The 23,180-nt window shown below is 45.3% G+C and overlaps 2 protein-coding genes across 3 annotated transcripts in view; one reads left to right on the top strand and one right to left on the bottom strand.

Moving 5' to 3' along the window:
• LOC142249309 (coagulation factor XIII B chain-like) overlaps positions 1-722 on the top strand; it is a 165,637-nt gene extending 164,915 nt beyond the window's left edge. The window contains exon 7 of the mRNA XM_075320943.1: positions 399-722. Coding sequence (XP_075177058.1) covers positions 399-433 — 35 coding nt within the window. The 3' untranslated portion in view covers positions 434-722. The remainder of the gene's footprint in view (positions 1-398) is intronic.
• Positions 723-16,174: 15,452 nt separating this feature from the next.
• LOC142249308 (coagulation factor XIII B chain-like) overlaps positions 16,175-23,180 on the bottom strand; it is a 235,905-nt gene continuing 228,899 nt past the window's right edge. The window contains exons 12-13 of one of the 2 annotated variants that reach the window (XM_075320941.1): positions 17,074-17,229; positions 16,175-16,399 (exon numbers count right to left, since the gene is read on the bottom strand). In XM_075320941.1, coding sequence (XP_075177056.1) covers positions 16,393-16,399; positions 17,074-17,229 — 163 coding nt within the window. In that variant the 3' untranslated portion in view covers positions 16,175-16,392. The remainder of the gene's footprint in view (positions 16,400-17,073; positions 17,230-23,180) is intronic. The other variant, XM_075320942.1, reaches the window with a different exon arrangement.

Genomic DNA, 23,180 nt, shown 5'->3' with positions numbered 1-23,180 from the left:
GAACCCAGGAACTAACACCCTAGCGAAAAGTCCCTGCGATCATTAGCATATGATAAAAGATCTTTAGAAATACTTTTTCTAAAGATCTCTTTATCTATACTAGTGTATACAAGGACGGATATGTCAGGAATTAGTACTATGCACCCAGAATTGTCTGGGTGCATATTGCATCTGACAGGTTCACTTTAAGATCTGTATGGGTTTAATTAAGCTGTGTATGGATTGGACCCATAGAAAGCGCAATAGGTTAGTACATGTGTGAGGGAACAGGGGACCAATGCTGGTAAAAAAATAAAGGATCATTGCCTCAGTATGAAAAATGGGGAACAATTCCAAATCAATCATTCTTATTTGAATATTAAATTGTCTATTTCTTCTAAAAATATTCTATCTTACAGAATCAACAAAAGCTGGTGAGAAAAAATTGTCTTGAAGATGCTTTCTGATCCAAATCTATGATTCATCTATTAAATACTAAGAAGTTCATATTTAAACTTTTCCTGGAGCTTATACCGTTGTGTTATCAATGCAGAAAATTGAAGGACATCTGAAGATTTCTATACTGTAATCATTTGTCTGCTTGCTTGTAACTTGATGTATTTTTACAGAACTCTTTAAATGATAATTAAGGAAGAAATTAAGTGTAAAATTTGTCATAAGTAAAATAAAACAGTAAAAAAATAAAATTCTGTTTTATTAAAAGTAATCTCTAAATATAGGAACGTAAATTCCATTGTTGCAATAAATCAATTGAAATTATCCTAAAATCTTGCTGTAATTTGGATTACACTGGTCACCAAAAACACCTTCTTTCAGTTTCACAAAAATCTTTGGGAAATTTAGATTTCAGATGTATAATTGCAGCAGAATTTTTAGCAATTGGGTCATGACTCCTCCTAGCAGTATGTCTGGACGCAGTGATAGACAGGTTCAGTCGTCCAATTTTGGACAGGTGCATGCTGAAATGTCAGTATTGTTATGGACAGTTAACAAACTTGGAAGAAAAGACATGAATTGCACATCCAAACAGAGGCAGGAGCATGGTGAACTGTCCGAATGGTTATGGACAGTTCAGCCGTCCAATCGGAGGTTGGGGAGTGCTGGGTTTCCTCCATGTATCTTCTCTTCAGACTGATTACCTGGTTGTTTAACTAGGTCCCTGCCTCCAAAACCTGCCAGTTGTAGCATTAAGCTTGGTGGTGTCTGTGTACCTTTTGTTCCTGTGCTCAGTCTCTGATCTGTTGTTACCTGACTTTAGACCTTGCGTCTCATGATCCGTTTGACTAGCCACTTTGTCTTGATGCACTACCTTCCTGGAATTTTTACCTCGGTGGACTCGCAGATACCCGTGACCAACGGGTCGCTATTATCTGGTCTTTAAAATCCAGTTCTGGTCCAGATTTTGGGCCCCAAATAAGTCTATGGGAACCAGTATCCGGTGAAAAAAAAATGTCTGCGACAGGGATAGAAAGGCCATTAGCGATCCATGATTTGTTCAGCTTGATGAAAATTAGGTGATCTACACTTTCAGGGGAAAGGCAGAATGCGCTTATCCATCAGGACACCACCAGCAGCACTGAAAACACGTTCTGAGAGAACCTTGGTTGCTGGGCATGACAAATCCTCCAAAGCAGAAAGATCAAAATGAAAAAGGGTCCAACCACTGCCCCTGATGGCATCGATTTTGAGCTCAAGATACTCCAGCACAATCCTCTCCAGTCTTACACTAGGTATGATTCTTGTACTATATAGTTTAATAGTTACTTAGGTTGAAAAAAGACCTAGGTCCATCTAGTTCAACCTTCCTCCACCAGTTCTACATTTGGTCACTAAGTCATTTATAACCAACAATGTTGTGTGTATCTGTAATTACTACCTCTTGTGGTAGGGAATTCCACAGTCTGACTGCTCTAACTGTAAAGAACCCTTTCCTATTTAGCTGCCGGAATCGCTTTTCTTCCACTCACAGTGTATGCCCCCTGGTCTTAGTATTGTCTTTGGAATAAATAAGTCATGTGCCAGTCCTTTATATTGACCACACATGTATTTATACAAATAAATGAGATCTCCTCTGAGACATCTTTTTTCTAAGCTAAACATATCTAACTTTTTCAACCTGTCATCATATGGGAGGCCTTCCATTCCTTGTAGTAGTCTAGTTAGCCGCCTTTGAACTGACTCTAACTTCTGAATGTCCTTTTTAAAATGTGAAGCCCAAAACTGGATCCCATATTCCAGATGTGGCCTTACAAGTGATTTATAGAGGGGTAACAATACGTTGGGATCACGGGATCTAATCTCTCTTTTTATACACCCTAAAATCTTGTTTGCTTTAGTAGCTGCTGCTTGACATTGAGTACTGTTGCTCAGCTTATTTGTAATAAGAATACCCAAGTCCTTCTCCTGTTCTATAGTCCCGAGTTTACTTCCATTTAATGTATACGCAGTTATAGGATTACTCCGTCCTAGGTGCATTACTTTACATTTATCAATATTAAATCTCATTTGCCAAGTATCTGCCCATTCTGACATCTTATCCAGATCTTTTTGTAATATTGTACTATCAAGGTCAGTTTTTAATATCCTACATAGTTTGGTGACATCAGCAAAGACTGACACTTTACTATCAATCCCATCCACAAGGTCATTAATAAAGAGATTAAAAAGAATTGGTCCAAGCACAGGTCCCTGAGGCACCCCACTGCTGACTATAGCCCATTTAGAGAATGTACCATTTATGACTACTCTTTGTTTCCTATCTTTTAGCCAATTCCTTACCCAGTTGCATAAAGTTTCCCCTAGTCCTTGCTTCTGGAGCTTTAGTATAAGGCTGTTATGTGGTACAGTATCAAATGCCTTTGCAAAGTCCAAATAAATCACATCAGCTGCATTACCAATATTCAGGTTTGCACTTACCCCCTCATAGAACCCCAACAGGTTGGTTAGACATGACTTATCTTTCATGAATCCATGCTGTTTGTCAGTTATTATATTATTTTCTGCAATATATTTTTGCATGTTATCCCTTAAAATGCCCTCAGAACTTTGCATACTACTGATGTCAGGCTTACTGGATGGTAGTTGTCTGGATCCACCCTCTTACCTTACTTAAATATCAGTCCACATCAGCAATCCTCCAATCCTGAGGCACCAACCCTGTTACAAACGAGTCTAAAAAGATGAGATACAGCGGTCTGTTGATTACGGAGCTCAATTCCCTCTATAGTCGTGAATGAATGCCATCTGGCCCTGGGGATTTGTCAATGTTTAATTTACTCAGACATAGGTGTACTTCTTCTTGTGTTAAATTAATTATATCGGGTGGTGAACTTTGATTTTTCACTTACTGAATGATCCCTGGTACAGTCAGTTCCTTGGTGAACACAGATGAGAAATGCCTATTTAATATCTCAGTCTTTTGTTTGTCCTCTATAACTAACTTATTATATTTTAAGGGGCCGATACTATTCTTTGTTTTCCTTTTTGCACTAATGTGTTTATAAAAGATTTTGGGATTTATATTAATGTCATTGGCGATTTTTGTTTCAGTAGCTAATTTTGCTTGCTTGATTTCTTTTTTACATTTCCTATTGATATCTTTATACTTCTGAAATGCTATTTCTGTATTCTCAGCCTTTAAGATTTTAAACTACCTTTGTTTTTGTTTTATTATACTTTCTACAGTCTTATTTATCCATAGTGGTTTCTTTTTATTCCTGGACATTTAATTACCAGAGGGTATAAGTTTTTTACAGGACTCTAGTAGTATATCCTTAAATGTACCCCATTTATGTTCGGTATCCCCAGTTACCATAACTTTGTCCCAATGTACACATTTAAGCTCTTCCCTTAATTTCTTGAAATCAGCTTTCCTAAAATTCCAGGTTTTAGCATTTCCTCTTTTAAATGTTCTATTGAATATTACGTTGAAGCTTACCATATTATGATCGCTGGTGCCCAAGTGCTCCCGGACCTGTAGATCTGAAATTGTATCCGGTCTATTTGACAGGACCAGATCTAGCAAATTATCTCCCCTTGTTGGTTCATCTACCATCTGAGGCCTCCGACACACATCCGTTAAAAACGTGCATGTTTTGTCCGTTTACGTATATACTGGAGACCCGGATAAACGTGCACCAATGTTAATCTATGTTTGTGGTCAAACTTGCGTTTTTCATCATCTCCGTGTCCGTGATCCATATGTGTTTCCGTTTTGCACGGCAGCATGTCCGTTTCCTGCACGGAACACGCACACACGGACACCATGAAAGTCAATGGTTTGGTGCGCACAAGTACGTGACACGGATGCATCTCTGTATGCTCCGTGTACGTTTTGTGCTTTTTTGTAGTGATGTCGGCTATTCTTTCTTTTTCTGTCTATGTCGGTCAATCTCCCTCAGTCCGTTGGTCGGTCTGTCTCTGTCGGTCGGTCCCTCTCTCTGTCTTGTCTGTCCCTCTCTCTGTTGGTCAGTCTCCCCCCTCTCTCATACTTACCGATCCCTGATCACCAGCGCGGCGCTGCACGGCGTTCACACTGCTCCGGCGGCTTTTACTATTTTGAAAAGGCCGGCCGCTCATTAATCAATCTCAGTATTCAGCAGTATTCCCTGCTTTCCACGCCCACTGGCGCCTATGATTGGTTGCAGTTAGACACGCCCACACGCTGAGTGACAGCTGTCTCACTGCAACCAATCACAGCCGCCGATGGACGGGTCTATACTGTGCAGTAAAAAAAAAAATAAATAATAAAAAAAAAACGATGTGCGGTTCCCCCCCTATTTTGATACCAGCCAGTGTAAAGCCACACGGCTGAAGGCTGGTATTCTCAGGATGGGGAGCTTGATCAAGGATTTTCTGGCAGCAGCAATGTGGATCGCTTATCAACAGACGTGGCGGCAGTGGGAGACCTGGGTGGAGTCTTTTGGTTCGTTTTTGTCCGAGGAGGACCAGGTAGGCGTGTTGTTGTTTTGGGTCGGGCAGTGGTTGGTCTGGGGTTGGTCTCCGGTGAAGGTTACTTGGTTGGTGGCGGGGTTGGCATTTGGTTTTAAGTACAGGAATCATTGGGATTTCATGGTGAAGCATGTGTTGAGGGGCTTGCGGAGAGGAAGGTCCAGGCGGCATTGCAGGAGGCTTGTGTCATTCGCACTGTTGGAACGCTTTGGGGTGCAGTTGAGTTCGGTGTGTGCTTCAAGCTTTGAGGTGACCGTGTTCAAGTTTTCTTTTTTGTTAGCCTTTTTTGGGGCTCTCAGGATTGGGGAGTTGGTTGCCATTATTCGGTACGGGCTGGGTGGTCTTTTGGCTTGGGATGTCTTGCTTGTGGGTAGGGAGGAATTTTGGATCAGGAAGTCGAAGATGGATCAGGCCGGAAAAGGCAGGCGGGTGGTGCAAGGGGCAGTCGTGGGTTCCAAGATGTGTCCATCTATTCAATGTTCAATGCCAAAGGTCTTTCTGGGCGCTGGGGCCCCGGACTGATGGACTTTGGCTTTGTAAACCAGGATGGTTCCTTTTTACCTATCAGTTTCGGGTGATTTTTTTTGGAGTTGTGTGGGAAGCCATTGTATGGGATACAGAATGTTATGCTTCGCATTCATTCCGGATTGGAGTTGCAACGGAGGTGGCTGTTTGTGGTTTGATCCCAGAGGTGGTGCAGAGGATTGGGCTTTGGGAGTCTAGACGATATCAAAGCTATGTGAGGCCTCAGAGGATTGTTGAGTAATGTAATGTTTTAAAAGGGTACAGTTTTGTGTTGAGTGCTGATTTTTGTTTGGTTTGTTATTTCAGGGCTGGCTCCTTGCTTGGTGTGGATTTTTGGTTGTTCATTTGTGTACTGGGCACCCTACATCCGGGTGGATGGAAGACAGCTGGGGTTTGCGAGGAGTGCAGCGGTTATCAGATGGTTGGGTTTTCAGGGTATGTGTTGGAGTCAGGTTTTGCCAGAGGTGCACAGAGAGGTACGCTTGGACCGGATCCCAGATATCTTGGTTTTGCATGTAGGGGAACAATTTGAGGGTTGCCACTTGCCGGGAATTGATCAGGGATATGAAAACACTATTTACTATGGCTATGGGTATCCTTTCCAGGACTTCGGACGGTCTGGTCAGAGATAGTCCTGAGGCGGACGTGGCAGAGGGCCCGTTTAGTGTTGAGACTGAATAAGGCCTGGATCAAGGTGAACAGGGCGGTCTCCAAATTTGTTGTAAGGAACGGTGGAGTGGCGGTTCACCACTTCAACTTGGAGGGGGTGGGGTGGTTTTTGGTTTGCTGACGGGGTCCACCAGAACGCGGTTGGCATGGATTTATGGTCTTTGAGGCTCCACGAGGGGATAGAGAGAACCATAGCATTGCCTGGAGGGGGTCTCTTGAGCATTTAAGGTGTTCGAAGTGCTCTCATTGAGGCGGTTGGAGGTGGGTCCTCAAAGTTGGTGGAAATTGTGATTTGGGTCCATGGCGATGTGGATCCCTTTAATTTGCCAGTTTGGGTTGGTTGACTGGTGATTTTGGAGGAACACCGGCAATGGAATGTCGGGTCCCGTGATTGGTATTTACCCCTTCCCCTCCCCTTTTACATTGGTGCTCCCAAGCTGCGAGTAAGTATGGTTCAGGGGGAAGGGGTTAATAGAGGTTTACTTGTCATCACCAGACTTATGAGCTTCGAGGACCCCCACCCTTGTCGTGTTATGTTATGTATGTATTTGTTAAATAAAGGCTGCTGTGGCCATTTCATCCAACTTTGGTGTTTGTGGTTATTTTATAGCATTAGTTAGGAGTTTAAGGAGAAAAAAGTATTTGAGGGAGGCAGGTGGGTTGCAAGAGCTCAATGTTTCTGCAATGACGACTCAACATTCCCAGGGTCAGAAGTCTACAACACTGTGCACCTCATTGTTGTCTTGGAGAAAGCCACTCTTAAGACTGTGAACAAGTTGGTTTCAATAGTACAGCATGCGTGCATCCCTTTCTAGGGGGTAAGCATCTGGCAAAATGTACTCTTGTACTGTGGAACTAACAAAGTGGCAACCCAGTAGTCAGTACTATTTCTAATAATAACAATTTGGGAATCATGTAGCAGCAAGAAGTTGTGTTGGTGGAGGGGTAACACTGAAGCTTGCTTCCTCGGTCTCCTCCCACCAACCATGAACAACAGAGAGGTGATCAATATCTTTTTCATCTCCTGACTGTTGCAAGGCAATCACCTCTTCTGCCTCCATTTGTTCCTCAGCTCCTGCACCTTCACTAACAGTTTGTGTGGTGCCATGAGCCTGCCTCGATGGCTGTACTCCACCCTCCCATGCCCCTCGCCTGTGCGTTTACAGACCAGACCTTAGAGATATTGGTCTATCTTACGCCACCGCCTCCTCCCGCAGATTATTCAAAGTGTGCTCCAGCATGTAGATGACCGGACTAGTGATACTGATGACTGCATTGTCAGCACTAACCATCTTAGTAGCCATTTTGAAATTCTGCAAAAGGGTGCAGAGGTACTTTATCTGTGCCCACTCCAGAAGCGTGATTTGCCCAACGAACGAACTGCGTTGGCCAAGGCTATGCAATATGACATACTGCACCAGTGCTCGTTGCTGCAGCCACAGTCACTGCAACATGTGCAGAGTGGAATTTCTCAGTGTCGGCAAGTCCCATATCAACCAATTAATCGGTAGGCCGAAAGACCTCTGTAGCAATGCAAGTTGATTAGACGCAAGGTGCAAATTGCAGAAGTGAGCACACAGTGACTGTGCCTTCTGCAGCAATGCATCCATGCTGGTGTAACAGGCCAGACTAACCCCATGCCCAGACTATACCCGAGGTATAATCTGGCCTAGGCCACTTTAACCTGTGTATATTAGGACCAACTATACCCTGGGGCATCAATTGGACTAGGCCAGATTATACTCCTCCAGGCCAGAATATACCCCACGGGGTGTAAAGTAGTCTAGGCTAGACTATACCCTTCCAGGCCAGAATATTGGTGTGTTTTTGCTGCTGTAGATCAGATTGTTTTCTAGTGCTAAAGTATATATGGATGTACATATGCACACCATATATATTAGGTGCTACTGTATCTATATAAGCATACTATGACATACAGCTGATTTCACACTTATGAGTACCATTGAGTAATATACTCAAGAATGACTTAATTTTTCAATATTTTATTGTGGGTTCAGCTTTGTCTGGAAAGTGAGAGCGCTAAGTGACTTCAATCTTAAAACTCTAAACACACAGACTTTTATTACTTCAACAAGAAAAACGTGATTTTTCATAATATAATAAAAGTCATAACGTTCTCAAACTTCAACTTATAAAGGTACCTTTACATGGGGCGATCATTGGCTCCAGAGAGCGCTTTTGGACGATAATCATACAAAAGGCTGGTGGCAGGACACTACAATATAAAATTCAAAGGTTAAAACTGATAACAACATTAAAGTTATCATGCTTATTTTTAAGATAAAGTGCATGTTCTGTTGTTGACTGCAGATTGAAGCTTGCAGGATATGTCAACCAGTCCATGGAGTCACCAACTTTTGAGTGGATGACGATGTCTCAACTCAACAGATTTGCTGTGACCATGATCTCTGCATCAGTTGTCCAGACTCTATCATGAGAGATGCCAGAGGTGTTCACATATTCATTCCCATTTTGATAAAAGTAGCCCAGTATTTTTTTAGACAGGTCAGTTTGTTGTCCTCTGTTCCTGTCAGGATATAGCTGATGGTCTGGAAGTAGCATTTGCCATAATCTTTGGTTTAATATGTATGCCGTAGTCATCCAAGGTCTCTTGTGCATCCATAGTACACAACCCTACTAAACATAAGGCCAAGAGTTGTAGTAAGATACTTCCTTCCTGAACTTGGTAGTGGGTTGAAAGTTTTGATTTGCTTGTGTTTCTGTGTGACAGAGTCACTGGGACAGTTGTCAGGGGGCTGGGGTGGTAGAGAAGTCTCTTCAGCCTGGTAAATCTTAAGGTTGCTGGCTTGGTAGGTGTTGCTCAGTATCTTGCCAGTCTTATTGTTTTTAAGTATTACTCATCCCTTGGTCAAGGATTACACAACTAAATAGGGTCCAACCTAGCGTGGTTCCATCTTTGAACCCATGTTGATTCTTCAAATAAGCAATGGTGCCAGCAGTGATTTCTTTGTTGCTGTTGTGTCGGCAATCGAAGGCACATTTCTGGTGTTCCTGAGTAGAGTGGATGTTGGTACTGACAGTTGAGTGGAGGTTTTGAAGAATTGTTGTAAGTGTATTTAGCACATCAGGGTTGGCATCAACTGAAAGGGACATGAGGAGCACAATGTCATTTTCTGATGGATTGAGGTCCATAGGAATCTTAGCCTTCCATCCATACATGACCTCAAATGGAGTGCACTTGGTTGAGGCATGCACTGATGTATAATAGGTAAACAAAACACCAGGGATGAACTGGTCCCATTTATTTCCTTGGTCATTGACAAGCTTATTGAGGCCTCCGACACACATCCGTTTAAAACGTGCGTGTTTTGTCCGTTTCCGTATATACCGGAGACACAGACAAACCTGCACCAATGTTAATCTATGTTTGTGGTCAAACTTGCGTTTTTCATCATGTCCATGTGTCCGTGTCCTTGATCCGTATGTGTTTACATTTTTCACGGCAACATGTCCGTTTCCTGCTTAGAACACGCACACACGGACACCATGAAAGTCAATGGTTTGGTGCGCACAAGTACGTGACACGGATGCATCGCCGTATGCTCCCTCTACGTTTTGTGCTTTTTTCCAGCGATGTTGGTCATTCTTTCTTTTCCTGTGTATGTCAGTCAATCTCCCTCAGTCCGTCGGTCGGTCTATCTCTGTCTTGTCTGTCTCTCTCTCTGTCTGTTGGTCAGTCTCCCCCCTCTCTCATACTTACCGATCCCCGATCACCGGCGCGGCGCTGCACAGCGTTCACACTGCTCCGGCGGCTTTTACTATTTTGAAAAAGCCGGCTGCTCATTAATCAATCTAGTATTCCCTGCTTTCCATGCCCACCGGCGCCTATGATTGGTTGCAGTTAGACACGCCCACACGCTGAGTGACAGCTGTCTCACTGCAACCAATCACAGCCTCCGGTGGGCGGGTCTATAATGTGCAGTAAAAAAAATAAATAATTAATTTAAAAAAAAATGTACGGTACCCCCCCATTTTGATACCAGCCAGGGTATAATCACACAGCTGAAGGCTGGTATTCTCAGGATGGGGAGCTCCACGTTATGGGGAGCCCCCCAGCCTAACAATATCAGCCAGCATTTGCCCAGAAATGCCGCATCCATTAGATGCGACCGTTCTGGGACTCTATCCGGCTCTTCCCGAATTGCCCTGGTGCGTTGGCAATCGGGGTAATAAGGAGTTAATGGCAGCAGCCCATAGCTGCCAATAAGTCCTAGATTAATCATTGCAGGCGTCTATGAGACTCCTCCAATGATTAACCTGTAATTTAAAGTTAATAAACACACACAACGAAAAATCCTTTATTTGCAATAATAAACACTAACAAATACCCTTGTTCACCACTTTATTAACCCCCAAAAACCCATCCATGTCCGGCGTAATCCACGGAGGTCCCGCGTTGCTTCCAGCTCTGCTACATGAAGGTGACAGGAGCTGCAGAAGAACACTGCCGCTCCTGGCAGCACCATGCAGCAACTGATGTAAGTATAGCGATCAGCGATGACGTCACTCAGGTAACTCGCGGCCACCACTGGATCCTCCAACTGTGACAGCAAGTCGCCCGGATGACAGTGATGAAGTCACAGGTGAGTTCCGGTCTCGGGTGGGTGACTTCAGATGGCCGCGCGTAACCTGAGTGACAGCAGCGAAAATCGCGCTGCTCACTTCAGTTACTCTGGGGATTAGCAGTCACAGGTGTGTCCTTCACGGGTGACCGCTAATCAGTATACGACACACAGACAGATCCGCGGTATGACAATGAAGTCGGGTGAAGGTCACCTGAGTTCATTCTCTACGCGCGACACTGTCTGCTGTCAGCGGGTATGTATCAACCACATTTTACATCACACATGGAACATTACACACGGACAAAACACACTCACATGTCAGTTATGTATCTCACGCGCACACGGACATTCCACACGCACACACGACTAGCATACGCTGTTCATATGGATGCCACACGTACCATAAAAACGGATCACGGACCTGAAAAATGTCCCATATTACACGTGCGTGATTTTAACGGATGTGTGTCGGAGGCCTAAGAGATTCTTTGAGTGTTTGATTGTGACATTCCCACTAGCCATTTGTTTGTAAATGCTAGACAGGTGAAATGCGGGGATCTGTTTGAAAATGCTCCATCAGTTTGTCGATGATCAAGTTCACAAACTCTCTTCCCTAGTTGCTAATCAGAGCTTCCATACAGCCAAGGCGGCAAATAATGGTGTACAAAAAATTTGCTACTGACATGACACTCTTGTCTGGAACAGCTGTTGCTTCAGTCCACTAGGAGAAAAGATCAGTGACAGCAACTACACTGTGTGCAGAATTATTAGGCAAATGAGTATTTTGATCACATAATCATTTTTATACATGTTGTCCTACTCCAAGCTATATAGGCTTGAGAGCCAACTACCAATTAAGTAAATCAGGTGATGTGCATCTCTGTCATCTCTGTAATAAGGAGGGGTGTGGTGTAATAACATCAACACCCTATATAAGGTGTGCTTAATTATTAGACAACTTCCTTTCCTTTGGAACATGGGTCAGAAGAGAGATTTAACGGGCTCTGAAAAGTCCAAAATTGTGAGATGGCTTGCAGAGGGATGCAGCAGTCTTGAAGTTGTCATACGTTTGAAGCATGACCACTGAACAATCAAGCATTTCATGGCAAATAGCCAACAGGGTCACAAGAAGCATGTTGGGCAAAAAAAGGTGCAAAATAACTGCCCATGAATTGAGGAAAATCAAGCTTGAAGCTGCCAAGATGGCATTTGTCACCAGTTTGGCCATATTTCAGAGCTGCAACGTTACTGGAGTATCAAAAAGCGCAAGGTGTGCCATACTCAGGGACATGGCCAAGGTAAGGAAGGCTGAAAAACGACCATCTTTGAACAAAAAACATAAGATAAAACGTCAAGACTGGGCCAAGAAATATCTTAAGAATGATTTTTCAAAGGTTTTATGGACTGATGAAATGAGAGTGACTCTTGATGGGCCAGAGGCTGGATCAGTAAAGGGCAGAGAGCTCCACTCTGACTCAGACAGCAGCAAGGTGGAGGTGGGGTACTGGTATGGGCTGGTATCATCAACGATGAACTTGTGGGACCTTTTCGGGTTGAGGATGGAGTGAAGCTCAGCTCCCAGACCTACTGCCAGTTTCTGGAAGACAACTTCTTCAAGCAGTGGTACAGGAAGAAGTCGGTATCGTTCAAGAAAACATGATTTTCATGCAGGACAATGCTCCATCACATGCATCCAACTACTCCACAGCGTGGCTAGCGAGTAAAAGTCTAAAAGATGAAAAAATGATGACATGGCTCCCTTGTTCACCTGATGTGAACCCCATAGAGAACCTGTGGTCCCTCATAAAATGTAAGATCTACAGGGAGGGAAAACAGTACACCTCTTATAACAGTGTCTGGGAGGCTGTGGTGGCTGCTGCACGCAATGTTGATCGTAAACAGATCAAGCAACTGACAGAATCTCTGGATGGTAGGCTGTTGAGTGTCATCATAAAGAAAGGTGGCTATATTGGTCACTAATTTTTTGGGGTTTTGTTTTTGCATGTCAGAAATGTTCATTTCTAAATTTTGTGCAGTTATATTGGTTTACCTGGTGAAAATAAACAAGTGAGATGGGAATATATTTGGTTTTTATTAAGTTGCCTAATAATTCTGCACAGTAATAGTTAACTGCACAAACAGATACCCTCCTAAGATAGCCAAATCTAAAAAAAAAACCACTCCAACTTCCAAAAATATTAAGCTTTGATATTTATGAGTCTTTTGGGTTGATTGAGAACATAGTTGTTGATCAATAATAAAAACAAATCCTCTGAAATACAACTTGCCTAATAATTCTGCACACAGTGTATATATTTGTTACCATTTGATGTTTCCTTTAGAGGTCTGATCATTTCAATCCCAATCAAGCTCCATACTTTTCTAGGCACTGGTATACTGTTGACTGGTGGAGCTTCCTTGCTGATTTTGGGACTTGTCACAAAACATTTTTGACAGGCTTTGACATGTTGACGAATGTCGTTCTTCATTCCCTTCCAGTAATAATGGTCATAGATTTTGGCAAATGTTTTATTCTGCCAAACTGGCCACCAGAAATTGGGTTGTCATAACAGACCTTCAGGATATTTGTATATATAAACCAGGGCACTCACCCACTCATGACCCCCTGGAAGAAGAATACGAAAAACGCGCGTAGGGGTCTTGGAGGAACTCTTCATTGCTGGACTTTTAAGGGGATTATGGGTGAGTGCCCTGTCACATGACGTTTTCAGCCCTCTAGCTACTTTTTTACATGTGCACCTTACCTTTAGCGGTGGGCCTGGAATTTCTCTCAACATACTGAATTTCAGTACTGTTTTGCTGCTATTATGCACGTGCACTTTATACCCACCCTATTCATGCATTTCCATCCTGCAATGTTGTGCCCCTCCTCACTTGGATTCCTTGCTGAGCACCCAATTGTGTTGTCTTGTACTGTATACTATTTATAATATATGTTCAATAAATTAAGTCTTTTTGGATTTAATTTTATGGTGGATTCTTGACTCATATTTCTATATAGGTTTATATTTCGAGTCACTACCTGTCATCAGTTTTTGCCCTTGGTGATATATTTGGGGGTGTTGATTTTGGGTTCAGGTTTATCCTGTGATCCTCCCCCCCTTTTTCTAGTTCAGATGTTGTTAACATCTTCAGGATATTTGGCAGTTAGAATGGCTTTTAGAGAGAACCTAGTTTTCCCTATAGTAAATAATCCCTCCATCTGCTCGATATGGCTTAGATATTTGTCTAAATTGGGACTTGGCATTTGCATGTTTCTCTGGAGGAACACAGGTACGCGCATCACCACTGGTGACACTGCATTGAATAGCATGTTAGCATGCCCCTGTGGGCGTACTGACATGCTAAGAGGGTGGACTAGTCCGGTGAACTATCACTCTTACGACTAGTCCCTGCGCTCATTAGCATAATATAAAGAATCTTTAGAAATACTGTATCTAAAGATCCCTTTATCTATACTACTACATACAGGGACGGTTAGGTAGGCATTAGCAATATGCACCCAGATCTGCTCGTGGTTCTGGGTGCATATTGCACCTGACAGGTTCCCTTCAACTATGCAGTGATGAGACAGTACCATCTACTGTCAGCTCAATATAATGCCTCCAACACATACTGTACGTCTAGCCCTGCCTTTGGGTACATTCCCATGTACCAGATTTGCTGCTGATTTTCTGCAATGGAAAAATCACCAGCAAATCCGCATCAAAATCCATATCCCCATGATGTGGATTTGTTGGGCAGAATCACAGCGTATTTTACCATGTCATATAAAAGAGCGCAATCTGCTGCAGACTGCAGTAAAATCTGACAAAAAACACATGAAATGGTATGGATTTTCATGTGAATTTGCATCAAAATCCACCCAATGTGAACATACTCTAGATCTACTACTGTATGCCATAGCACGTTTATATATTTCAGAGAAAGTAGCATATAGTAGCACCTAATATATACAATATATGGTTTGTGTACGTGCATCTTTATATACTGTAGCACTACAGCAGCAAAAACAGATCAATATTCTACCCTGGAGGCGTATAGACCCCAGGTATATTATGGCCTAGGTCAAACTATATCCCGAGGTATAAATTGGCCTAGACCATAATATACCCAGGATATAATCTGTCCGGGGCTAATTTAAATCCTGGGGCATAGTTTGGTCTAGGCCATAATATACATGTGCTATAATCTAGTTTAGCAGTCAAAAAATTGGTGCCCTGCTGAAGGCGCAGAGTTGGCACCTGAGTAGCTTGGCCATGTCACTCCGCTTGAAAACGAGCAAAGCAGTATGAACTTCAACAAGTCAGGTACCTGGTACTTCTGGTTTTGAGCACTCTGTTGGATGGGGTTGTGTGGCCCATCTCTGTTTGAATTGGGTGCTGTGTGTTGGATGTCAGGCAGTGAGACCTGTGAGGGTCAACCAGGTATACAGGCTGTTTAGGGGACTTTTTAAACATTGGGTGGTGTGTGGTGGATCTGGGGTTATCTTGACTGTGAGAGTTAACCTAGTAAAGAGGCTGTTTAGGGACCTTTTTTTTACAATTTGGTGATCTGTGGTGGAACTCAATTGTTGCTATGTGGGAAATTAGGAATACAGGCTACATAGGACAAATGTGTTAAACTTCTTTCTCTGTGGGGAAAGTCTGGCAATCTTAGCTGTGTGGAGCAACTGTTTAAAGAGGTTCTGTTGTGGCCTCGACGTGAGATTTAAAATTTTTGGCTACACTGGCAATCTTGACTTTGTGGGTGAACTGTGAACACAGGCTACATAGGGGACATTGGTTAAACTTATTGCTCTGGGGGAAGTCTGGCAATCTTGACTTTGTGGGTGAACTGTGAACACAGGCTACATAGGGGACATTGGTTAAACTTCTTGCTCTGGGGGAAGTCTGGCGATCTTGACTGCGTGGGTGAACTGGGAATACATTTTCTGCAAGGGCCTTTTTTAAAATTGTTGGTCTGTGGGGAATTTCTGAAATTCATATCTGTGGGGTCACTGAAAATGTTTACTTTTTTCGTTTTCTTGCTATGTAACCATAATTACTGGGGTGACAGAAGCCCTTTAAGTCATTTACCTATCCACATTTGTTTTCAGGACAATTGTACTGCTCTTACCCCCATTCATGTTCCTTTTGCAGCCCCCTAGCCCTTACTACAACCAATTTACAGCCCTAAACTTGGGCTCCCCATTAACTTGTACGGGTCCATTGTTTGGGGTTAAGTTCGGCATCAACTTCGCTTGCCGATTCTGATTTTTTTCTCATGTTGGTTCACCAAACAAATATCCATGGGTCCGCTCATCACTAATTATTATGTCTTCTTAGCACACTACTAAAAAGAAAAACTGTGTTTGTAATTGTCCCCTTATTTAGTAAAAAAATAGAAAAACCACAAAAGTGTAGAATGCTTTCACTGTATTTATTATGATATAGCTAAAGTCCAAAGCAGTGATCCAGAAGTATGTTTAAATCATTTGTGTTATTTTTTATGGCGGACTCATTATCATATCTTATTTCTATTTATTTAGACTTTTCTACAGCAAATTTCCTCTGTAAGCAATAGCAGTAACATCATGTAATCACTTCATATATGGTCCAAATGCTTATGTAGACTGTGTTCAGTATCTGAAAGACAAAATAAAATATTACAGACATTCATTTCTAGACTTGCACAAAGGGATTATATTATGATCATGTGAACAGAAAACGTAAAATACACAATGAGTCACTGGAGTATCTGGAAGCTCATGATCGCCAATGAAAATATATCCAATGGGATTATTTAGGGAACTTTGTCACCAGGTTTTTAGCACCTAATGTAAGAGCAGCAAGATGAAGTAAAAGAGGTGCTGATTCCAGCGATGTGTCACTTACTGGGTTGCGTAGTGTAGATTTTATAAAATCACTGTTTAATCAGCAGTAGATTATCATTAGAGGACTACTTGGTATGCGGTCAGGTAGTCCAGCATATTCATGAGCTCTGTATAACTGCTAGATTTGCGGCAGAGAAAACACTGATTTTATCAAAATTAAAGCAAACACCTCAGAAAGTGACACATCGCTAGAATCAGGGTCTCTGTCTCTACATTATGCTGTTCTCAGATGAGGGAGCAAAAAGCTGGTGAGAGATTCCCTGTAAGTATCATGTGTCTTTAACAGCAGAGCTGACAACCATCCAGAGGTTTCTGGACACTAGTTTAATCTCTTCCTGACTAACCAAGTTTCTGTTTTAGCCTTTTTTTTTTGGGGGGGGGGCAGAGTTTTCCCTGAAGCGCCTTTTTCAATGTCTTAATTGTTACCTTTTATGGCGCCTTTGTTTCCTGTGTTTTTTATTAGCTCCATCCAGGGGCGGATTAAGGGTGACCAGGGCCCCGGGTTGTTCAGGATCTGTGGGCCCCCCCATCCCTACACACGGGTCATGTGACGGGTTATGTGACGGGTCCACCATCATACACCTGAAACAGATAATTTCTGAAAAATAGTTTCCGAAACTACAACCTAAAAAACATCCACTAATCTAATAGATATACCCTTCAGTTTACACTAAGGCAGAGTATTGAACAGTCCAACTTTAATTTGTAAACAAGACTATTACTGCCCCCCAAAAAAATAAATGAAAAAACTGAGCAAAAACACTGTGTGAACATAATGTAACAAGTACTGAAGTAAAATACTCATCAAATTCTCAGTGTGTGCTCGAAGCCTTACAAATACTGAAGTAAAAAACTCACCAATACTGAACATGTGCATGAGGCCTTAGGGGTACTTTGCACGCTGCGACATCGCAGGCCGATGCTGCGATGCCGAGCGCGATAGTACCCGCCCCCGTCGCAGCAGCGATATCCTTGTGATAGCTGCCGTAGCGAACATTATCGCTACGGCAGCTTCACATGGACTCACCTGTCCTGCGACCATCGCTCTGGCCGGCGACCCGCGTCTTTGTTAAGGGGGCGGGTCGTGCGGCGTCATAGCGACGTCACACGCCAGGCGGCCAATCGGAGCGGAGGGGCGGAGATGAGTGGGATGTAAACATCCCGCCCATCTCCTTCCTTCCGCATATCCTACGGAAGCCGCAGTGACGCCGGTAGGAGATGTTCCTCGCTCCTGCGGCTTCACACACAGCGATGTGTGCTGCCGCAGGAGCGAGGAACAACATCGGACTGTCGCGTCAGCGTAATCATGGATTACGCCGACGCTGCACCGATGATACGATTACGACGCTTTTGCGCTCGTTAATCGTATCATCGAGCCTTTACACACTACAATGTCGCATGCGATGCCGGAAGTGCGTCACTTTTAATTTGACCCCACCGACATCGCAGCTGCGATGTCGTAGTGTGCAAAGTACCCCTTCGGCTATGTTCACAGAGGCTGTTTTTTTCTCTGCAGCAAAATCTGAGCAAAAGCTGCAGTTTGTTATTGTCATGTATTTGTATTAAACCAATGAAAAAAACCCCAATGAATAAAAACTGCAAAACCGCCCTATGTGAGCATAGCTTAACAAAAACTAAGGTAACAAAAAACTCTAATACTAAACATGTGCACGAGCCCATGGAGTTTCAATCCTCCATTCCCAATCTATATATACACAGTGTATGGATTGGGAATGGAGGATTGAAACTACATAGATCAGATGGCCCAGAAAACTGATAGAAGACACCCTCTTCCCCACCTTATAGAAAATTACAATCCCCCCCCTTCACATAGTTTAGAAAATCCAGCAACCGACCTTCTTAAAAATGCATATAAATCTTTATTCCAAAATTATTCCATTAAAATAAATCCATAAATGGTAGCATAGAAAATCCAGAGAAAAAAAAGGGGGATGGGAGAACAGAAACAAATGCGTTTCGGATGCTATTCCTTAATCATTGTTTCTCAGCGAATCCCGGTCAGGTGAGAGGAGGATGGCTAATCATATGAACGGGAAGGTGGGTGCAAGTACATGATTTTAATGTAGTGGAGTAATATGACCACCATATTTTCGAGCATACTTTCACCATCCTAGACACACCAAGCATAATTATGATATATGCATAATTTGGCTTGATACTATATTTCCGTAGTTTCTACAGCCCAAAATCCTGTGCTTGTACCCATAAAAGTGATTATGTTCCAGTGACACCCTGGACTAGTCAGGTCATCACAGGGTTCTGCACAATCTTTCCCTCCCTGTGCAGGGCTCAACCCCCCATGGTTCTGGGTGCCTATCGTGTAGTACTGCCTCCACTAGCATCCACAAATCCTAGTTACACCTCGCACCAAACCTGTCAGGCACACCAGTAGGCTGCTTAAACTGGAATAGGGCAATCCACCCAGGGGTCAGACAGATTGGTGGGAGGGGGGAAGTCAGCGAGGGAGGACGTGGAGAACAGAGCAGAGCTGACAGGTAGAACAGAAGTAGCTCCCAGTGAGTGAGGAGCTGGGAGTAGCAGCTCCCCAGAGTTCAGTGGTAGCCCTCGAGCAGTGAGGAGCTCGAGGAAGCTGGGAGTTGGAGCTCCCAGGGGAAAAGGAGACTAGGTTGCAGACAGTGGTTTGGACCCGGAGGAGTCGGGGCCTTTCCCTACCCGTGGAGGCTAATGTCATCTAGCTTCCCCACTCCATCACCCCAGGTACTCCCAACGGCAGTAGCGGTACTCCCTATTACCGCACACCACAGGTGGCATCACAAACTATCTAACTCCCCCTGTAAATAACACCCTTTTTACATTTAAGGCTATGTGCCCACGCTAGAATGTCCCTGCGGATTTTTTTGCCTGAAAATCCGCGACTTTCGCGGCAAATCCACACCCGCGGATTTGCCGCGGATTTGCCGCGGATTTACCGCGGATTTGCCGCGGATTTTGATGCGGATTTTTTTTTTTTTCCCCATTCGAAGCCAAAAATCCGCACCAAATCTGCACCAAACAATTGACATGCTGCAGATTTTTCCGGATCAAAATCCGCGGCAAATCCGCCGCGGAAAAAATCGCAGCATGGGCACAGCATTTCCAAAATGCCATTGAAATGGCTTGGAAGTGCTGCTGCTGCAGATTTTCGGCAAATCCGCAGCAAATCCGCGGCAAAATCCGCGGTAAATCCGCGGTAAATCCTGTAGCGTGGGCACATAGCCTTAGAGTGGCCCCAAGCACCTGGGTCCGGAGACCCTTGAGCCACGAGTATTCACCTCCAGATCCGAGTGGTTCTACCGCTGCTGGGGGGGGCCCACCTCTTAAAAGCTTTGCGTCATGAACAGGAATCGGACAGGACCCACTAACCTGGGTGACGTGCGCCTTATAATCCAAGCTGCGGTGTTAAAATCACGTTCCCGCCAGTTTCCACCATCTTTGGCGCCAAAATGCCATCTTCCAGACCAAAAGCACGTGAAACTGAAGCTCCGCCCTTTGTCCTGAGAGTGTGGCCGGAACCGTAAGTTCCCAGAGTGCCCCAGCGCGAAAGTGGGTGGCTGGCGAAACCAAGCGGGGAACGTGAAGATGCTCGCACCGGACAATGGAAGTGTTGCAGCGCTACCCCCACCAAACCAGGGTAATGTGGATGCAGCGGGCGCTGCTCCGGTCGTAAGAGCGGCGGCACCCGGGGCCGAGGCAGTCGCACCTATCATGACGATCACCTTACCCTACGTGCCTAGCGCTGCCTGGCTCCCACAATATGATGGCCGACCGGATGCATTGCAGGGATTCAAGCGGAAGATCTGCACCATTCTTAATATGTATGCCCTGACAGGCCGGCAGTGAGCGTCTGTGGCACTCGGTCAGCTGACAGGCGCCACTGAGCTGCAAGTGGAAACTTAGACTGATGAGTACCGGACCTCGGTCCCCATCATCTTTAAACGGCTGGGAGCTGCGTTTGAGACCCACACCGAAGCTAAGCTCTCTGAGAATGAGGTTTTACAGCTGCAAACAGCGCCCCCAAGACAGCATCCGAGCTTACGCCCTGAGACTGCAAGCGGCGCTATGGACTCTGAAACTGATCAACGACATCAGTGAACAGGAGGGGAACAAGATGCTTGTGGAGCAGTTCCTACAGGGCCTGGGATCTGTGGAAGATCATAAGCAGCTACGGCTGTGGGCCCTGGAGCATCCTACATTAGACTTTGCTGTCTTGAAAGAACGGGCGATCAAAGCCCTGCAGCTACCAGAAGCTACTGACTCTCCCCTCCAATCCTGGCAGGCCGGCACCTCTCCTCTACAAGTAAAGCCTCCTGCCTTGGCATTGCCAGAACCAACATCTTCTCCGTGGGCAGAGTCAGCGATTTATCTTCACAGGTGCAGCAGCTGAGCAGTGATGTTGCAAGGATCCTGGAGACGATTCAGCTCAAGCCAAACACCAAGCCAGCAGAGAAGATCCAGCTAGTCGACTGCCCGGAGGATGTCCTCTGGATGAGAGGGAGGACCTTGTGACGCCCTGGGCAAGCCAGGGGTCACAGGTCATCACACCACCACACCCTACATCCCAGTTAGGAACACCAAAGCTACTAAAATCCTTGTTGCCTTCCTCCAGGGGCTGATGTTCACACCAGGGGTGGGCCAGGCGGTTGGCTCCGCCCACCGAGGAGTACACAGCCCTGGAGGCAGGAGGAACTAGGCAGTCAGCTCAGGGAAGAGCTTGAGTCAAGTGAGAGGAAGCAGTTAAGAAAAGTTAGTGGAAGTAGAAGGAAGTGGTAGAGTAGCTAAGTGAAAGTGAAGTAGTAGTGGAGCAAAGAAGGAAAGAGTAAAAGTGAGCGTAGAAAGCCCTGAAGTTGGTCCGGCTAAGTGCAGGACAGTGTCAGCAAGGTCAGCAACAGCGGTGATTGTCTGGAGGGGGACTGCTCGGAGGTTGCTTGAAGGACCGCGGACGGGTAGTGGCCCGGCGGTCTGGAGCAGTATACGAAGGACAGTCAGCACCAGGGCAGGGGCCTCTCGGACCCCGGCAAGGCTAGGAGTCGCCATAATTTGCCAAATCCGTCAGTGAAGGGGACGTCGATCCCCCAACAACCAAGTCCCGACTGAAGGCAAAAGTCCAACCATTAAGGAGGAACACCGCCAGGGCACCAGTTCCTCGGGGCCAGCGTCTGCGGGCAAAGTAGGGCTCCTCCGGCCCATATCCAAGCCGGGGAGCGGGTTACCGGTGGGAACCCATCGCTACCAACACAGAAACACTAGGTGCAGGTCAAAGGGACATCACCGTTATCTACTGGGAGAGCAAGTGCAGCCGTCCGTGGGAACCGTCTTTCCAGCCGTGTGGTTTACCGAAAAACTGTGTCCACGTCTCAGGCTGAGTGAGTACCACAGTGCCGCAAGGCACCACGCTGCCCCCACGTCCCTGCGCCCACCAAGCCCCTGCATCTCCCACCTCCTCACTGGGGCCCGGGATCACCAACCCCTACCCACGGAGGGGCAACACAACAACTGGCTGCTCCATACCATCCTTCCCGGGATCCCCATACAGAGCAGCGGTGGTGTCAACCAAATCACCACAACCGTGGGTGGCGTCACGGACAATAAACCATCCCCACACCCAACAACCCCCCTTTCACTCACGGGCGAGGAGCGCCGCTAGAGTCCCCGGGATCCGGCTCATCGCTCGAGCCACCGAGCAGCAGCAGGCCGCAGCAGCCGCGGCAGCCAGACCCGAGCAGCAGTGGGAGAGCGCGGCGTCCCCTCCTCCGCCCGCGACAACCTCGATGTACAGAGGACGGAACAGCGACTGGTATGGACAGCTTGTTTGCTATAAATGTAATAAGACTGGCCATTATGCCCAGATCTGTCCTTTAAATGGGCAACCCCTAGGGCCAAGGGCCAATCCTCAGGAATAAACTCCCAAGGCCCAGCGGACTGGCGAGAGCGGTATGTGGGGGTACAGGCCATCGTTTCCATCACCCTGGATGGGATCCCGACCTCTGCACTCCTTGATACCGGCTCCAAGGTAACAACTATTCCCTATGTACTGTATAAAAAGTTCTGGTTAGATGATGAGCTCACTTCGCCAGATGACACCATTACCATCTACGCCATCAACGGGTTACCAGTGACTCAAATTGGGTTCAAGGAGGTGACCATTAAGGTGGGTCGGGTAGAATTGGCGCGACAAGGACTCATAGTCGTGCAGAATGACCCTAGTGATTGGGGGAAGTGTTGTTTTTACTTCAACAGCTATCTGAGACTGCAGGAGCAGGGTGACACAGAGTCCTGCAACGAGCCCTCCTGCAGCGGCAACAGGTAAATCTGTCTGGGGGCGAAATTGTCGGTGTACGGGTAATGGATGTAGCCCCTCTTATAGTGCCCCCACGAAGTGAGATGATGATATGGTGCAGGGCAGCTGTAGGCTCTCGTGGACAAGATTACCAGGCAGTGGTAGAGCCCCTGCCCTCAGAGCATTGGCCCACAGTGTTAATGGCCAGAGGGGTAGTCGATGTCCGGAAGGATGG

Source organism: Anomaloglossus baeobatrachus, chromosome 8 (genome assembly GCF_048569485.1).
Source record: "Anomaloglossus baeobatrachus isolate aAnoBae1 chromosome 8, aAnoBae1.hap1, whole genome shotgun sequence".
Lineage (NCBI taxonomy): Eukaryota > Metazoa > Chordata > Amphibia > Anura > Aromobatidae > Anomaloglossus > Anomaloglossus baeobatrachus.
Note: the sequence above shows the minus strand (reverse complement) of the source record. Positions and strands in the feature narration are given on the sequence as shown.